The 16,729-nt window shown below is 45.6% G+C and overlaps 1 protein-coding gene across 6 annotated transcripts in view; it reads left to right on the top strand.

Annotated features, from left to right (window-relative positions):
• The window catches only part of EIF4E3 (eukaryotic translation initiation factor 4E family member 3), a 115,178-nt gene that overhangs the window by 22,066 nt on the left and 76,383 nt on the right, over window positions 1-16,729 (top strand). For 3 of the 6 annotated variants that reach the window (XM_070391024.1, XM_070391019.1, XM_070391025.1), the window contains 3 exons: window positions 2,447-2,602; window positions 6,394-6,524; window positions 6,648-8,548. In XM_070391024.1, coding sequence (XP_070247125.1) covers window positions 2,447-2,602; window positions 6,394-6,524; window positions 6,648-6,707 — 347 coding nt within the window. In that variant the 3' untranslated portion in view covers window positions 6,708-8,548. Of the gene's footprint in view, window positions 1-2,446; window positions 2,603-3,562; window positions 6,186-6,393; window positions 6,525-6,647; window positions 8,549-16,729 lie in introns of those variants that run through there. The other 3 variants (XM_070391021.1, XM_070391023.1, XM_070391020.1) reach the window with 3 other exon arrangements.

The following is a 16,729-nucleotide window of genomic DNA, read 5'->3' as shown; positions in this document are numbered from 1 at the left end:
AAATATAAGGTCTTCAGAACTGGACTTTGGAGACCACTTTCAAATACTGAGTGAATTTCTGAGAGCCCCCGAGAGTACATTTTTATTTTGCTTTTTTTTGTATGAAACCACTCAAAGAACTGCTCATTTCAAGTTGTGTTTTTCATGAGTAGTTCCTCTGGATGATCCTGAGGTAACATTAGGATAACATTTTTTCTGTTCAGCTTTCAGTTACGATTTTTTAAAACAAATTGGTGTTAACTAATTTGCCAGCAGCTGTGTTTGTTGGCTGTGTGATCTTTAGGGGCCGGGCCATGGCGAGCTTCCAGCTCATTATCCACCGGCAGTTCCAAAAATTCTGCTTTTGTTTTGCTTTCTTTTTACACCACTTTTTTTTTATTAAGACAAAACCTGGGTTAGATGAAATTGTCTTTAAAATAAGAGTCCTTTTATTTTAACAGGGAGTGGTTAGCAACTTCACAATATTGCAGCCAAAATGCGTCCGAGGTATAATTATAAATACAGACATCCCTGGGATAGGAAGTTTTCGTATGAATTATTTGTTTCCAGAACCAGGGAAAGTTACCTAGTGATAATAAATAGCAGGATTAAGGAAAGGAGACCTGTTGTTCTGTGGTTGACTCGGGAAAGGCCAGCTCTGTTAATGATGAACCATTAGCCTCCCAGGAACCTGGCTCTGCCGCTTGCAGCCAGTCAGCTCATCTCGGCCACACATACTCCTTGAGCCGCGCTCCCCTGGCTGTGATGTCCCAAACTAACCAGGCTCTGCAACCGACCCGCTTCGGGCTGTTCCATGCTTGCTGAGGGGCCTGCCTGGGCACAGGAGCTGTGCCTGCGGCCAGCGCCATGCCAGACTGACACTGGCCGCCGCACCCTCCGCCCCTCTGGCCAGGGTGCAGAAGTGGGCAGTGGCAGGGCTGGGATGCTGAGGGCTGAGCAACGACCTCATGGCCATTCCTGAAAGGGATAAACTGCAGGGCTCCCCTCTTCACTCGGTGCTTTTATATTCACATGAAATTTAATGGAGGTGAGCTCCAGAAGTATATTTTGAAGGTGTAAATAAAACAAAGGTTTTGATGGAATAATAAGTCCCTGTTGAATGGCTGTGATCAGGGACTATTTCGTTTTTTGGAAATTTTTGGTAAATGTGACATTCATAGGAAAGAGTACCAGCTGTAACGTGCAGAGCTGGATAACTGTTTGCAAGGAGACAGACCCTGCACCGAGCACCCAGAGCCCCTCCTCGCTCTCCTTCCCAACTGGCCGCCCATCCACCTGCAACATCGCACATTTGTGAAAATGGAACCATTTTGTGTCAAATTATAAATGTTTAGCTGGACCAGATTCATTTAAAAAAGAAATAAAGAAGAGAGAAACTGAGGAAGAGAAGGAAGGAGGAAAGAAAGGAAATGTTTCCCTGAAGAAGTTACTTTGATTTACAGCAAATTAAGCAAAGCATGTTTATTAAAGCGACACTGTCTACTTTCAATGCTTACCTTTCTCATTTCACTTATTGGTGCGGAGTGTGCAGGTGCAGAGAGCTGACCCTGGCTCATTAGTGAGCCATAAACACATAAAAACCAGGAGTCAGAAGGCCCACACAGAGTGGCTGCAAGGGAGCGTGTGAGAGTAGAGCAAAGCCTTACTTCTCCAGCTGCCATTCTCAGATATCGACAAGGTACCCTACCTCCATAATGTAGTGGTTTTAAAAAGACCTCCATGAATTAATGTGGGTAAATGCTCGCACGTCCACCCGCTGTAGCACTGTCACAGCAGAGCCTCCCTCGGGAAGCATGTTCTCTTGCTTCATGCACGGCGCTAACAGATAGATGGTCATGGATTCTCTAGCCCACAGCCTCCAAGTCCACACACAGAACGGGAGTGAGGCACTGGAGAACCTGGAGAATTCATAGGAAAGGAGACAAACCACAAAAAGCAGGCAGAGCAACTCGAAATGCCCAGTTAGTGTTGGGGCGAAGAGTACTAACCACCCCAGGCTAGCTGACCGCTTGGCAGGGAGTGAGGAGAAAGACCTCCGTTTCAGCAAAGATGGTAGAGCACGGAGGCAAGTGCACGTGCGCTCACTTGGCTCTCGGAGGGCAGAGCTACCCACTCATTTTAGAAAAGGTCTCCCCAACACAGTGAGGAATAGTCAGAAGTGTTGGCAACGTGTCAGAAAGGATGAACCACTTACCTGGAAATGCGTTTGACTAGAATCCTTTGTTTATCGAATCCCTGGTCAAATGTGATGTGCTTGTTACAGCTTTCGCCCAATAACTTGCTTTTTGTCCAACAGTTCTCTTTAGAAACAAGTATTTGTTATGGTGCTCTTGTGCCACTTCTTTTTATCTTATTCATAACTTACAGATAAAATGATAAGTGCTTAGAAAACAAAGCTGGCAGACCTGAAATTGTCGCTCATTCCTTTTTCCCTGTCTTCCCTCAGATGATGAAGTCATAGGCGTCAGCGTTAGCGTTCGGGACCGAGACGATGTGGTCCAAGTCTGGAATGTAAATGCCTCTCTAGTGGGCGAAGCAACCGTTTTAGAAAAGATCTATGAGCTCCTGCCCCACATATCTTTTAAAGCAGTATTTTATAAACGTAAGTGCTTCTTTCCAGTTATTACTTTCTAGATAATCCTGTCATACTTTTAAAAATAGAAACTGTGTTGCAAATGAGGTGAAGGCAGAATCACTTGAAATTCTATAATTCAGAAAGTATTTATGAAAACATTTAAGTGTTTTTTCAAAAGTTTAGTCTCAGAAATTAGAATGAGATTAATTCTTGCCTACCAGTAAATGCATGGATCAGAGAAGGAGATACACCTTGTCTTTATCATTTCAAAAATTTAAACCTGATTTTGAATTTGGCGTTCTCAGAAAAAATCACCTTCTATGTTAAGCAACAATAACCAAATGCTGCTGTCTGAGCTGGCAGGTAGGTCTCAGTCATCCCCCAGCAGCAGGGGTCTGTCGTGTGTGGCATCTGTGTTCGTGGAGGAGCTGAGCACAGGGACGGGATGTTCTGCTGAGACGCCCACACTGCCTGGCGGTGACGGGGACACAGAACGAGGGATGGGTGACACGTTCAAGTATGACTAGGTGTGTGGACCCATTGTTTCCATCAATGATTCGTGTTCATTGCTTTGTGTGCTCTTTTGAAAAAGTCATTTTTGTCCAAATGAAAACAGGCTAGCGCCATTAAACCCCTGTTTGGTAGCTCTCACCTCGGGCCGCAGGCACCAGTGAGCTGCTGGAGCGCAGCACGGCCCCCCTGCTGTGGGCACATTTCCTGTTTCCCCAACTGATCCAGAGCCAGCAGTCCAGTGTTTAACTCCTGTAACCCACTGACTCAAAGGTGCCCCCGTGATAAGCATCATTTTAGAATTCCTAGGAAAGGAAAGGAAAAGGCTCCCAGGAAAGCGGACACACTGTTGATCCCGGGGTGCCCCAGGGGGAAGGAGGCACATCTTAGAATTGCTAAAAAGGCTTCATTTATTGCTTCATTTTTCTCAGCCCCCTTGCCAAAAAAGGAGGGAAAAATAAAATTTTGTTCCTTCAGAAGTCACACATCAGGCGGAATGACTGAGACCCGCAGCTGCCACATGTATTCAGGCGACGCCCAACTTCCGATGTCAGGCGACAGTTTACATAAGAGACAAAGCTGCAGGCAGAAGTCCTTCGCTGCTGTGTGGTGGAGCAAGTGCACATTGTAGAGACAGTGGTCATTCCTTAGGGAGCAGGAATTGCACCTTCAGTCCAAATGTTCGTTGAAGGGCCGTTGAGGGGTAAACCACAGCAGGAACTCTCTGGAAGGGAGCCTTGCGCTGCCATTTGTGATGGGGCTATGCACCCTTCCCGCCCTCGAACCCGCGCCACTGTCACACAGAGAGGAGAGGCGGTGCAGACAACTGTCAGGCACTCGGGCTTGCCTCAGCGGTGACCTTCAGCCAGTCACCTTGTCATCCGCACTCTCATTTAAGTAGCCAAGAGGTTGGTCTTAAATGATCTCCAAGGTCCCTTCTACTTCAAAATTATGTGATTACATTTCCAGGTACCATGTTGGTTAGCAGCAGGTCCAGTGTGATATGAGGGTGTCATTAGGTAATTTGGCCACAGAGTGATGAGGCCGTTTTTTTAGGGCAGTGGCAGCCAGCAGGTGAGACTGAGTGAGCCCCTGCTTAGCTTTGTGATGGGCAGGCGCGTGGAGAGCCCAACAAAGGGAGAGCTGGCCACAGCGGGGCCGGCTGACTCAGCTGAACAGGCCCCTAAAGATAGATTCCATTGGCAAGCTCGTGGGTGATGCAGCACCAGCTGCAGGTCTCAGTGGAGTCCATATTGTAATGGTGTAAATTAACATCTAAAAACGCTAAGGTTATTCAAATAAAATTTTGAATTGGAAAAAAGTAATTCTCTTTATTTTATAAAAAGCAGGCAGTCCTTTACTCAGTAGAGTTCTATGTGCTACAGACTTGATTTGGAAAACTGAGGTTTGGGCAGAAAGTGATTCACGGCTTGATGAGGAGCAGCGTGGAGTGAGCTGGGTGAAAATGGCCACTGCCTGCGTCTGCCGTGCTCCTGGGACCCGGTGTGGGAATTTCTTCACAGGGCGCACAGCCCGGCAACACGGCAGACTCCCCCACAGGGTGGATAAGAATCGAGTGCTGATAAGTTTATACAAGATTTGGATAAAGGTTGGTTATTTGACAAAGAAACTGCTAATGTATAGAGAGCTCTCTCCCCAAATTCTGTTAGGTTAGCAGAGCAGCTGAATGGCAGATATCTTTTCTGATGTGAGAGTTTAGAGCAGAGGTTGGCAAACTATGGACTTCAAGCCAAATTTGGCCCCTCATTGCCTGTTTTGGGGCTGCGACTAAGTGGTTTTCACATTTTCCAACGGTTGGAAAAAAAAAACACCAGAAAAGACCTACAATGCATGAAAACTGTGTGAAATGTACATGTCAGTGTCATGTATGTAGAAGGCATATTGGCACCTAGCAATGCCCATGTGTATACATATCGTCTATGGTTGCTTCATGGCACAGGGCAGAGTTAGCAATTGGCACAGAGACCCTATGGCCTGCCAAGCCTAAAATCTTTATTCTGTGCCCCTTTCCAGAAAAAGTTTGCGGAGTCCTGGGTTTGAGCATTTCGGTATTGCCTCTCTCCAGGCTGAGGCGCGCAGACGCCCTCTGCCCCAGGCCTCTCCCAGCCCATGCAGGCTCCATGGCCCATCCATACCACACCACGGGCCCCTCACTCTCAGAAGTCAGGAAGTCTTAGGATAGTTCGGATCTCTTTATTTTTATTTTTTTGTTTTTCCTCACCTGAGGATATTTTTCCCATTGATTTTTAGAGAAAGTGGAAGGGACAGGGAGAGACAGAGAAACATCGATGTGAAAGAGACATATTGATTGGTTGCCTCCCACACGTGCCCCAAGCAGGACCAGGGATCAAACCTGCAACTAAGGTACATGTCCTTAATCAGAATCAAACCTGAGACCCTTCAGTCCAAGGGCTGACGCTCTATCCCCTGAGCCATGCCGCCCGGGGCTCAGGTCTCTGGATTTTTATCCCCAGAGCCCAGAGTTGCTGAGGGGCGTGGCTCCCCATGTGACCAGCGGTACTGCCTACTTGATTGCAGACCAGACCAGTTTTCATGTGTCTGACCTGAAAGCCTTCCTTAAAAAAGAAAAAAAAAAACACATAAAAAGCTAAATATCTGTATTTCTCCTCGTGAGAACTGTTCAGTTAAACCAGTTTGCATGCCAGGCCACCCTCAGGAGAACATAGGTGTGCTGCTCTCAGTGTTTTGTCCAGGAGAAGAGAAGGCAGGCTGAGCAGGCCGGATCCTGCAGGGAAGATGTAGTAGCTGTGGAAACCAGGACTAAATTCTGGGAGGAACCTCGGAGGCGAATGGGCCGCCAGGCCTTCCTGGACACCTCCACTGTGGGGGTGGGTAGGGCCGGGGCAGAGTCAGGGGTCTGCACTTGCCACCAGACTTCCCATCTCCCATTTCCCACTTCCACTTTTTAAATGTTAAGTCTTTGAAAAATAGTTTTGATAATTTTTTTATTCTCGAGTTTTTTTAAATGTCGTTAGTAATTTTGAAAGCTGGGCAGTAGAGCTGGGAGGAGGAAATACGCTTGGGAAAATAAAACCCATCCACTTTATGGGCTTTCGTTTCCCACAGAGGGCGTTCAGAGGTGGAGACATCATTGCTACCCCCGGCTGTTCTTTGTTTTGGTTTGGTTTGGTTCTGTTTTATTTCTAAAGGCAGGCTGGTGCGCCAGTGGCCTGCCTGGGAAACAGGAGGTCCCTCCCTACGCATGCGTTCTGTGGGTGCATTTTCCCTGCGGCATTTGCTCGGAGCCCAACGTCTCTCCCCATCAGCTTGTCGGGTGACGCACCCTCCGGCACAGCGAAAGAGACGGCAGCGTGCCCTGCGTGCTTATTCCTTGTTTGATGTTCATTATCACGTTCTCAGGAAATGCACGCCTGCGCTCCGTCACTGGCACAGAAAGGTATTTGAGTTCTTGCCGACATTTGGGGAAACAGTGAGATAGATGCCTTAGAGAAGGGTTGCCCCATCCTTTGCTTAAAGTTTTCTTTCCTTTTTTTCTTTTTTGTTTTTTTCTGTCCTTTAGCCCATGAAGAGCATCATGCTTTTGAAGGTGGACGTGGAAAGCACTAATTGCACTCTGTAAAGAATTCTTTGTCCTTTGCTGATTGGTTTTGGAAACGGTCTTAACAGGAGGGAGAGTGAAGAGAAGACTTGCCGAAGCCCGATGCTGGTCGCTTAGTGGGTTTCTGTCCTGCAGACGGGCAGTTAGGACTCCAAGTGGCAGGTGGGGTGGGGGGCTGTGGGTTTCCACCGTCACATGGCTTGGTTTTGTGTTCTGGTTTTTGCTTTCTGTGTTCTTTTCGCTCCAATTTTTTTGCCCTTTTAAATTCCGTTTTTGGTCTAATTATTGTTTTGTGCACTCTCCTTTCATGGAGGCGCAGGAAATCAGTCCCTTTAAGTGGCGGGGCTGTACCTAGTCATAGGACATGCATCCTCGTGACAGGACTGCTTCGGAAACCACGCTGTTCTCGCAGGAAGCCCGCTGGTGAGACCTGTCTTGGTTATTCCTGGTGGTGACACACTCCTACGTACCATGTACTGGGCATTGTTTTTTCTGTGTTTGGGAGAAGCAAAACCACACTTACTCAGATGTTGCACTGACAGCACACACATCTTTTATTTTTCCTTTTTAAAACTTCTTTTTATAGCTATAAAAGGAAAGTAATCGTTGGGTTAACTCACATGAAAACTGTAATGACACTTGAGTATCAGGATACAACTCAAACTCTAGGTTTGGACTCTGTGAACTTATTTCTAACCGAGTGTCAGTCGGGCCTTTTCACAGGAAGGTGAGACGGTGACGGGCTTCCCCAGATGAGAAGCCCCTTCTTCTGGTTTCAGAGGAGAGAACTCTAGTTGCTTGTGAAGTTGCTTCTCCCACATTTCGGACGTGCGCCCACCTGGGGCTCTCCACATCGATAGACACCTTTTGTTAAATGACCCCTTTTCCTGCTCAGATTGTGTCATTCCGGTAATCAGTAGTCCCCCAAAATGGGCAGCTTTGCCTTTTTTTCATTTCGGGGCAGGAAGTTAAATCTCCTTTCCAAAATGAATGTGAACATTTACAAAGTTGAACTTGGAGTGCATATTTATTCATATTAATTTTTGGAGTTGTTAATCTATATTGTACTCTGTTACCAAAGAAATTCTGGTTTCACTGGAAGGAAACGGCCACACTTTGGAACGCTGAGACCTGCTCAAAGCACCCTGTCTCACGCCCTGACCGCCGGCTTCTGCTTTTGCCTGAGGGGGTCGCTTGAAGCTGCCTGTCCTCCTAGTGACCTTTGGCGCCAGGGTCGCTCGCACACGCTTACACATCACACAGAAGGGCCGGGTGCTCAGAGCTTCATTGGACCCAAGATTTTTACTCTCCAGCAGAGAGCCAGGAAGGTCCTGCAGGCCTCCAACCTGTGTTTGTAAATAAAGTTCTTCAAACATTTGAGTGGACTTTCTGCAGCATCTATTTATGAAAGCTGTGCCCTTCATTTGCATCCCTAACCATGTCAACCATAATAACAATGGTCATAGTTTTTTAAAAAATGCTTTGTTTCTAAACTTGAGTTTCTTCAGTGATTTTTAAATGAGGTATAGGATATCAGACCCATTTTTCAAAAGCCTGAAACTTGTTGCTTTAAATATTGTACTAACGTCCAACTTGTTTTTATTATTCATCAAGAATTTAAAAATTATTCTGGACATGAATTAAAATTCTTTTTTATAATATAAGTATTTTTCTGATAGATTAGAAAAGGATATAATTGACTTATCTTCATCGTAATTGTCATATACATTTTCATAAGTAAATGGATTTTGAAGTAATTTTATTTTTGAACTTTATTTAAAGGCATTGTGATATGTTCAACTTTTGCATGTATATAGCTTTTAAAGTAATAAAATAAAATAAAATTAGGAATGTTAGGCTCACATTAATGTTTCCTAGTTTATATTGTTTATGATCATGAAACACGGGTTCACACACAAAGTGGGTTCCTGTCCTGGGGGCTTGTTGTGATCCTGCGGAAATGCCAGTGGGGGGAAGGAGTTAGTTTGTTTAAGAACTTATCACCTAAGTCACCTTAAGAGAGGATTTTGTCAGGTTTTGCTTTCAAAAATGTTTAATTGAATATTTAGCTCAGAAGAGATGTATGAGCTAAGCTAATGTGATCAGTTAAACGCCGCTCCTTACCTTCTTGGATTAAAGAAGCCAATGCTCTTCTGAGACAAGGAACTTTTGTGGAGCGTGTGACTTGTCTGCCGGGGCAGCGCACCCATCTCGGCCAGTGCCGGGACGTGGGCCTCTCAGTCGGGTTCTGGAGTGTGTTCAGCCAGTCCTAGCAGCTGCACCCGGGGCCAGAGGGCCCTCTTCTTGCCTGGGCTCCAGGGCCTAGGATGCAGAGCCAGGAGCTCAGAGCCGATGCTTCCTCTCTCCCGTGAGGCCCAGCCGTGGGAGCAGGCGTGCCTGTTAACATGGGGAACGGCCCTGTGACAGGGGAGGGCTGCTTCTCACTGAGAGGACACTGTCTGATTCCACTTCCTCCCAGCACTCCTCCCTGCACTCGCCACTCCTCCCCATTTTTAATACGAGGGGAGAGTTTACAGCGAGCACGCGTAAACTATATGTAGTAAACTATTATATTTACTATAACGTGGCTGTTAAATTTATGGTATAGTTGATGGAGAAAAAATGAAAAGAAAAACAAATCTAATAAACTGACTCTAGCCTTCTCACCTTTCTTCTTGAATTTAGCTCATGTACCCAGGCACAGACTTTATAGCTGAAAGAAGTTTTGAGTAAATTGGGCCCATAGACGCAATGCACAATCCACCCACCCACCTGCGCTTTGGTGGAGGACATGGGCTACCAAGCACAGAGCTGGGCTTGGAAGTCTGCAGCGCCGCCCCCCGCCCCCCAGTCCAGGTTCCTTAGCCTAAGAGCCGCATCAGCCTGACCCCCCCCCCCGCCCCCCCCCCCCCCCCCCCCGCCCCCGCAAGCCTCCAGGCAGCACCAAGTCTGCCATCTGGCCACGGATGAGGCTTCCTTGCCAGAAACGGTGCCTGCCGGCTTGTCCCTGCGCTCTGCCTGCAGCGGGGCCACAGGGCCTTCGGAAAGGGGCCTGTCTGGCAGGGGGCGGAGCGTTACTGGGAGAACCTGTCCTTGCACCAGCCCACGCCTTGCAGAGCCATCGCATGGTGGCGCTGCCCTCCCGCCCACCCTGGCTGGGCGCACAGTTTATTCAGCTGTTTGTGTAATTATTTTGAGAGTCCTGCATTTTGCTCTTAGGATTTTATAAAATGTGGTACTACCAGTAGAGGTTTAGCTCTCCTGCACCTAATAAACCGTCAGATAGAATTCTCCAGATGTGCTTAAAACTCACAACTCTTAGGCTCTCATAGAGCCTTTAAGCAGTTCTAAAGAGAAAGAATGAAATAAAGGAACATGTAGGAAATATTTTCTCAATATTGTGCCCAAAGGGAGAAGTAAAATTGCAGTTTGATTTTTTTAGCTTTGTGAATATATAACTCCCCTTTTAAAATGTGTCTACTGTTTGACTTTTCCTGTATTCTGTGTTTCTGTAAGATTTCACTCATTATAAATGAAAGTAGAGGACTGCCTGTAGTAGTTTATTTCTTAAAAGATCAGATCAATTCAGATCAATTAAAAATTACTTAAGAGTTTGGTAACTGAGGATTGTAAAAATCCCAGGAAGTTCTCTCACAGCTGAGAGGAGTGGGCAGGCAGGAAGACGAGAGGGAGGGCTCTGCCACGCCTCCGGAAACCAGACAGATCCCCACACATCTGCCAGCCGTCCTCGGGTCCGATTGCCTCTGTCCTCGGAAGTCTCTGGGAACACTTCTGACTTAGGTCGGAAGTCACCTCCGCTGCTGCACAGGGTCACCCAGCTGCCCGCACATGCTCTGAGAGAAGCAGACTCAGAATTTTAGAGTGGAAGGGACCTCGGAGATCATTGTGCTCCCAGCCCTGGCGCGGGACAGTCAGGGGCGCTCACTGAGTGCGCAGCCTCCCAGCCCAGCGCGCCCAGGCCTGGCCGGCCTTTCCAGCTGCTGCCCCCTGGTGCTGAGGAGATGGTCCTCAGACCTCCCTGAGGGCGCCCCTGACTCCCTCCTGCCCCACAAGGAGGAAAGCCTCCCGCCCCCAGTACCCAGTGACCCGTCAGGATGTGTAACACGCTGGGAAGCCTGCAGAGCCTTGCAGAGCGGCTGGTGCTGCTGGGGAGAGGCCGGGAGGCCTGCAGCAGGGCAGGGCCGCTCTGCTGTCCTAATAGAAAACCTCCCTGCACAGCAGCCTCCTCTTCTAAACACCAGTTCAGCCTGTTCAGAGAACAGACGTTAACACTCAGAAGCAGTAGTCCCTCCATCCGTGCTTTTCCATAGCGTCTGCTGGCCTCGGGGTTCAGCATTGCTGGGCAGATTACGTGAACGCGCAGAGCTATGAAATTGCCTGGACAGGAGCACAGGACTGCTCACACGACGGCCAGCGTGGCCTGAGAGTGAATTTCCACGGAAACTAACGGTCACTCTTAGATGTAGCTTAGCAGAACTGTTACTAAACTGCAAGTGTAAAAACCAGAAAAGGATTCCCTGCCCCGTAGGAATGCTCAGCAAAGTCACTGTGAGTCAACACTTCTGTTCCTCATTGCTCCTGAGTTCCCATTGTGTGTGTGTGGTGGGCGTCCCTGCCTAGAATATCCAATCAATCCGCCTTTTGGATATTCTGTGCTCTCATGTCCTTCAGAAGCCACGAGGCTGACGGAGTCTGTGTTGAGTGTTTTTGTTTTGGTTGCTGCCCGAAAACAGTTATCAACTCATTTAATGAAATGCAAGATTTCATTATGGAAATTTCAACTTCTAATGTTCAAGGAAGAGAATTTTTTTTAACTTCTATATTTGGAACAAGTGTTTATTTGGGAATTATTAAACTGGCAACTTAGCATTATAGAAATAAGCATGAAGTAAATGATTGCTTCTGTGTTTTCTATAGAAAATTAATGCTACCTCATCTTTTTACATATAAAAGGCAACTTTTATTAAAGGTTTAAGAAGGTGAAAATTAATAATTTTAGCACTTTACATTATGATGAATGGAGAATATTAAGAGACTTGGAGCATTTTAATAAACTTACAGGGTTTCTGTTTTCAAATACAGCTGTTAATTCTGTGAGCCTAGATTAAATTTCTTCCAAATGTCTCAGACCTTAATCAGGTAGTTTGGCTCACAACCACTGCATGGGTTATAAAAAGTTGTAACTGTCTTCTTTGCTTGTATCCTCCCTGAGATTTTAATTTCATTTACATTATTACACCAAAGGATTTTTGAGCTTAAACTTGTGAGCACATTTTAGTTTGCACCATTTGTCCCAAATGTAAAATCTTAGCAGTTGTATTTAAAATTATTCACGCTTTCGAACTGTCTTACCTGTGTAAGCTGAAGCAAGTTTATTGCCTTATGTTTTGGATCTGCTTGTGGTCCCTCCCCCAACCGTGTACCAGCTGTGCCCTGTGCATTTGGGGCCCTTCACATATGGCTCCAAGCTGGTGTGATGCCCTGCCTTTGATCTGGCTTCATCCAGTGATTTGCTCAGGATTTTTAAGGTCAGAATGAAAACTTTTCTGTTCTAGTTATTTTTTTATTTTATATCATGTGTTGTGTTTGATGTTGAGATCCATGTGAAAGTTGCTTCTATAAGTCAGTAATTTTATTCCAGCCTTTTGGAGCAGTAAGGTAAGACTAAGCTATACTTTTCTTGCTTGAAAATGTAGTGATTTATGTGTTTCATGCAAATGTTTAGACTTCTCATGGAAGAGTTCTTGCACTTTTCTAATTTGGGACTATATTGCTATGAATTTGTGCTCCTTCCTATTTCAAGTTATAACTTTGTGGGGTTTAAGTGTTCACTAGTTTGTAGAATTTAATCTTTTCGAATCTGTTGTCAGTAATTCTCCCTCTGTAACTGTTCTATAGTATAGAAATGGGAGGCAACCAATGGATATGTCTCTCTCACATCAGTGTTTCTCTCTTCCTCCCAACTCCCTCCCCTCCATTCTCTAAATAAATCAATGGAAAAAATATCCTCAGGTGAGGATTTAAAAAATAAAATACAGTGTCATGCAGTGTTACTAGGCACATTGCTTCATCTCAGTTAAGTCCCAAGTCTATGCGTGATGGTCATGGCCAGGGGTCCTCAAACTACGGCCTGCGGGCCACATGCAAATACAAATATTGTATTTGTTCCTGTTTTGTTTTTTTACTTCAAAATAAGATATGTGCAGTGTGCATAGGAATTTGTTCATAGTTTTTTTTAAACTATAGTCCGGCCCTCCAACGGTCTGAGGGACAGTGAACTGGCCCCCTGTTTAAAAAGTTTGAGGACCCCTGGTCATGGCATGTGTCCAGCGCACACTGAGGCCTCCACACCAGCGGCGCCCCGTGCACGAGGCTCTGATGAGAAGCAGCTCTTTCTATGTCTTACTTTCCCCTATTGAGCACATTTGGTGATAGCGCTGACTTGGCCTATTAGAAAACACATTTCATGTATTTTAGTTCTTTTTCTCTAACCTTTGCTAAGAATGGCTGCCTTTAGAATAAGTCAGTTACCCTTATTTCTCTTTGGTCCTGTCATTTGCCTGTAAGATTCACTGTCCCCATTTAGCCAAGTTAAGTGATTTCACTCTTCCTTTCTGGCTGAGATACCCCTTTAAAAACAAACAAAAATACCAGCAGAGTCTTGTTCTCCCCGTTCATTTGCAGACTTTCCTACTCCTTGCTGTAGAAACAAGCGAGTCAGGATTGTGTGACGCTCAGTTAATTCGCACGCAGAGAATGTACTGGAAATGCTGAGGGGGCCTGGCCTCTGAGACTGCAGGTTCGCTGGCCTCTCCTCCTGTCGGGTGTGAGGTGCTGCGGGGCGGGTCCAGGGCCCTGCGCTTTCGCTTTCCGGACGTGTCCTGGGTGGTTTGTAAGCAGGGGCTCTGCCTTCTTACCCGAGAGGCAGCTTTGCAGAGGCAGCGACAGGGAGTCCTTAGCGTGGTAACTGCTGCTGAAGAACTTCCAGCTGCTTTCACCAATGAGTATGTTTTTATCTCTGGAGTCCTACAGGAAGATAGGTCTTTTGTTATCGGAAGAAAAGAAAACAGTCATGTTTACAAGGCTCGGCAAGTTAAAATGTCTATCATTGAAAGATTTGTTTCCCACGATCTGGCGAGGCTGTGGTGCTGACTAACTTATTTCTTACTAGAGAAAATAAGTTTAAATCATAAGCACATGAACTAGCCCGCACAAGCCTGGCCTCCTCGCCGCTGTGCTGGCCTGGGGCTCCTCCCAGCCTCAGAGATGCGGACAAGCTCTCCCTCGCATTTCCTCACCACTCGGCACACGGACAGTGAATCGGGTTTCCACACCTAGAGAAGTCTAGAAAGCACAGACCTGGAGGAAGGTTCCAGGTCTTAGGGAAGTTTTGAGTTTTGTGACTCACTCGTACTGGAGAATGATCAAAATGAAAGGTAAACACTAAAACGATGTTCCCTTTTTTAGTCAAAACTAATTGGTCTTTCATGAAGATAGCAAATGAGGGACCAGATGTTTATACTCAGAATGTCTCTTTAAAAAGCCATGGAATGATGCCCTGGCCGGTGTGCTCAGTGGTTGGAGTGTCGCCAGCACAGAAGGGTCTCAGGTTCGATTCCTGGCCAAGGGCACATGCCTGGGTTGCAGTTGGGGTGCGTGTGGGAGGCAACCAACTGATGTCTCTTACATCGATGTCTTTCTACCTCTAGTCCTCTCTATCCTTCTCCTCTTTCCCGTCCTCCCCTCCCTCCCACTCTCCCTAAAAAAATGAGTGAAAAAAAATATCCTCGGGTGAGGATTAACAACAACCAAAATCATGGAATCATAAATAAAACTTTAACAGAAGTCTTTGGCTTTCAAAGAGTGTTCCCCAGGTGGTTGGTTCTACAGAAATCCTTTACATACTGCACACAAAGCTCCTATTGTAAAATATATATTTTTAAAGTGTAGTAAAACAATAACATATTCATACTGATGTGTATTGTGTGGCAAGATGTTAACATTTTGGAAGCAGTAAGCATAATTTATGTACTCATTGATTTTGTTTTATTAAACATCACTTTTTAAAACTTCTTATTGTAAAATAAAACTAAGATGCAGAAAACTAGCCAAAACAAATGTGTAGCTTAGTAACTTGTCACAGGAGGACATTCTTGTAGCAGCACCAGGTCAAGAAGTAGAACTTCGCCAGCCACAGCCCCAGCCCCAGCTTCCCCACTAAAGTAACTACTGCCTGGGCTTCCTGTCAGCACGTTTTCACTCAAGTGATAAACATTACTTTTATCTTTTTACATAGAAGCTTCTCTGCTAAAGAAAGTTGGGTTCACAAAAGTTATGTATAAGTCCTTTAAACAGAAAGCGCAGAGCGACACTGAGCAGCCGCTACCCCTAGCCAGTGTGAGCAGTCCGCCGGGCTCCTGCCGTGGTGCGCGCACTGTTCACGGCGACCACATGGACAACAACGCTAACAAACACATGGGTACCGTGCCGTCTAACTGGACTAAAGTGCCTCTCCCTAAAGCCCTATGGGTATATCCTGTAACTGTCATTCCCATGTTCTGTCTGTGGAAACCGAAGTTGAGCGGTGAAATGACGTGGCCAAGATCACAGTGTCACAGGCCGGAGGTACGCGCCAGGCAGTGCGGCTCCAGCTGCCCTTCCAGCGCGAGGCTGACCTGATGGGAGTGAGGGTTCCCATGATGTGGGGATTTCTTAGAAGAGCTTGTTTCTCAAAGAAAGGATCTACAGCTTTAAGAAGACATGGAAAAATCTCTGATCTAGTTCAGCCTTTTCATTTTAAAAATGAAGAAATGACCCAGAAAATATAAAGAACTTCTTTAAGCAGTTAGTGGCAAAGTTGCAGAAGTTCCCAAATCTTCTGGCTGTTAAATCAATTTTCTTTCCTTCATTCCATACCTTATGTGGAAAAAATACACATTTTCTAATCTGCTTCTTCGTATCAGTTCCACAAAAATGGATTTAACTTGAAATCAGTTTATAGCTGGAGACACCACCCACTTGTATACTTTCTCAAGGTTTTAACTGGGAATTTAAAATGTGCTTTTCTGTCTCATTCATTGATGCCCAGTCTATAGTGCACATGCCTACACTCTTCTCTAGAGATTGTACAAAAATAACACATTTCCGTGGTGTGGGTGGCAGGTGAGAAAGAATTCCTGGTGTCGTGTAAGCCTTCAGCACATTCACGGCCAGTTCTGGATTATTCCAGCACAGATGGATCATGCAGAATCCCTCTTTTGCTTCTTACTGGTGACCTTTAACTATTTGTGTCTATCAGGAATTGGAAAGGAGAAGAGCAGAGAAGAAGGAATTTAATTTCTCAAGCAGAGTGTTCTATGTCCCAGTAAAAGGTTTAGAGGTTTTGAGGGGAATTTTCTCTGGGTTGAACCCTGTGGGATGCCCAACTCAGCCCTGGATGTTAACAAGCAGAAGGGAAGCAAACTGCCATGACACAAAAGCTTAGTTGTCATTTGCTTCATTGGGTTAAAATCCCATTAGCTTGTGCCCTGAGTAAGTTACTCATCTTCTGAGCTTCAGCTCTCTTATCATTAGATGGGAAGAGATAGAGCTTCTTCAAAGCAGATAACATATTTAACTCCCAGCTCAAAACTTTGTTCAAGTAGAGTAGTTAATGGTACTTCCATTAGTTGACCGTATCCATTAATCCATACAGTTAAGATAATGAACTGATCCAACTTTGACACTTTCCTCTTGAGGTATTGGTCCAGCTTAAGGTGTTTGAGGTCCTGCAAGTTGTTGGTAATCACACTGTCCAAGCTTACTAGTCTTCTAACTGCTTGTCTACTGATCTTTCTACCTAGTTGCACCCTATTGAGGAAAACAAACCTGCCTTCTTCACTAGAGCTCTGTGTATCTGACTTCTGAGTCAGTTTGCCGTGAACCAACTTAAAACCTGAATGAACCTTCCAATTCATTATTTTCTAAGTATATTCTTGCCATCATTACTCAGGAATATAAGACGGAAACTCAGTTAATGAAAA

Source organism: Myotis yumanensis, unplaced genomic scaffold, assembly GCF_028538775.1.
Source record: "Myotis yumanensis isolate MYYU_CA2020_CCGP unplaced genomic scaffold, mMyoYum1.0.hap1 SCAF_14, whole genome shotgun sequence".
Lineage (NCBI taxonomy): Eukaryota > Metazoa > Chordata > Mammalia > Chiroptera > Vespertilionidae > Myotis > Myotis yumanensis.
This window is presented reverse-complemented; position numbering and strand designations above follow the sequence as displayed.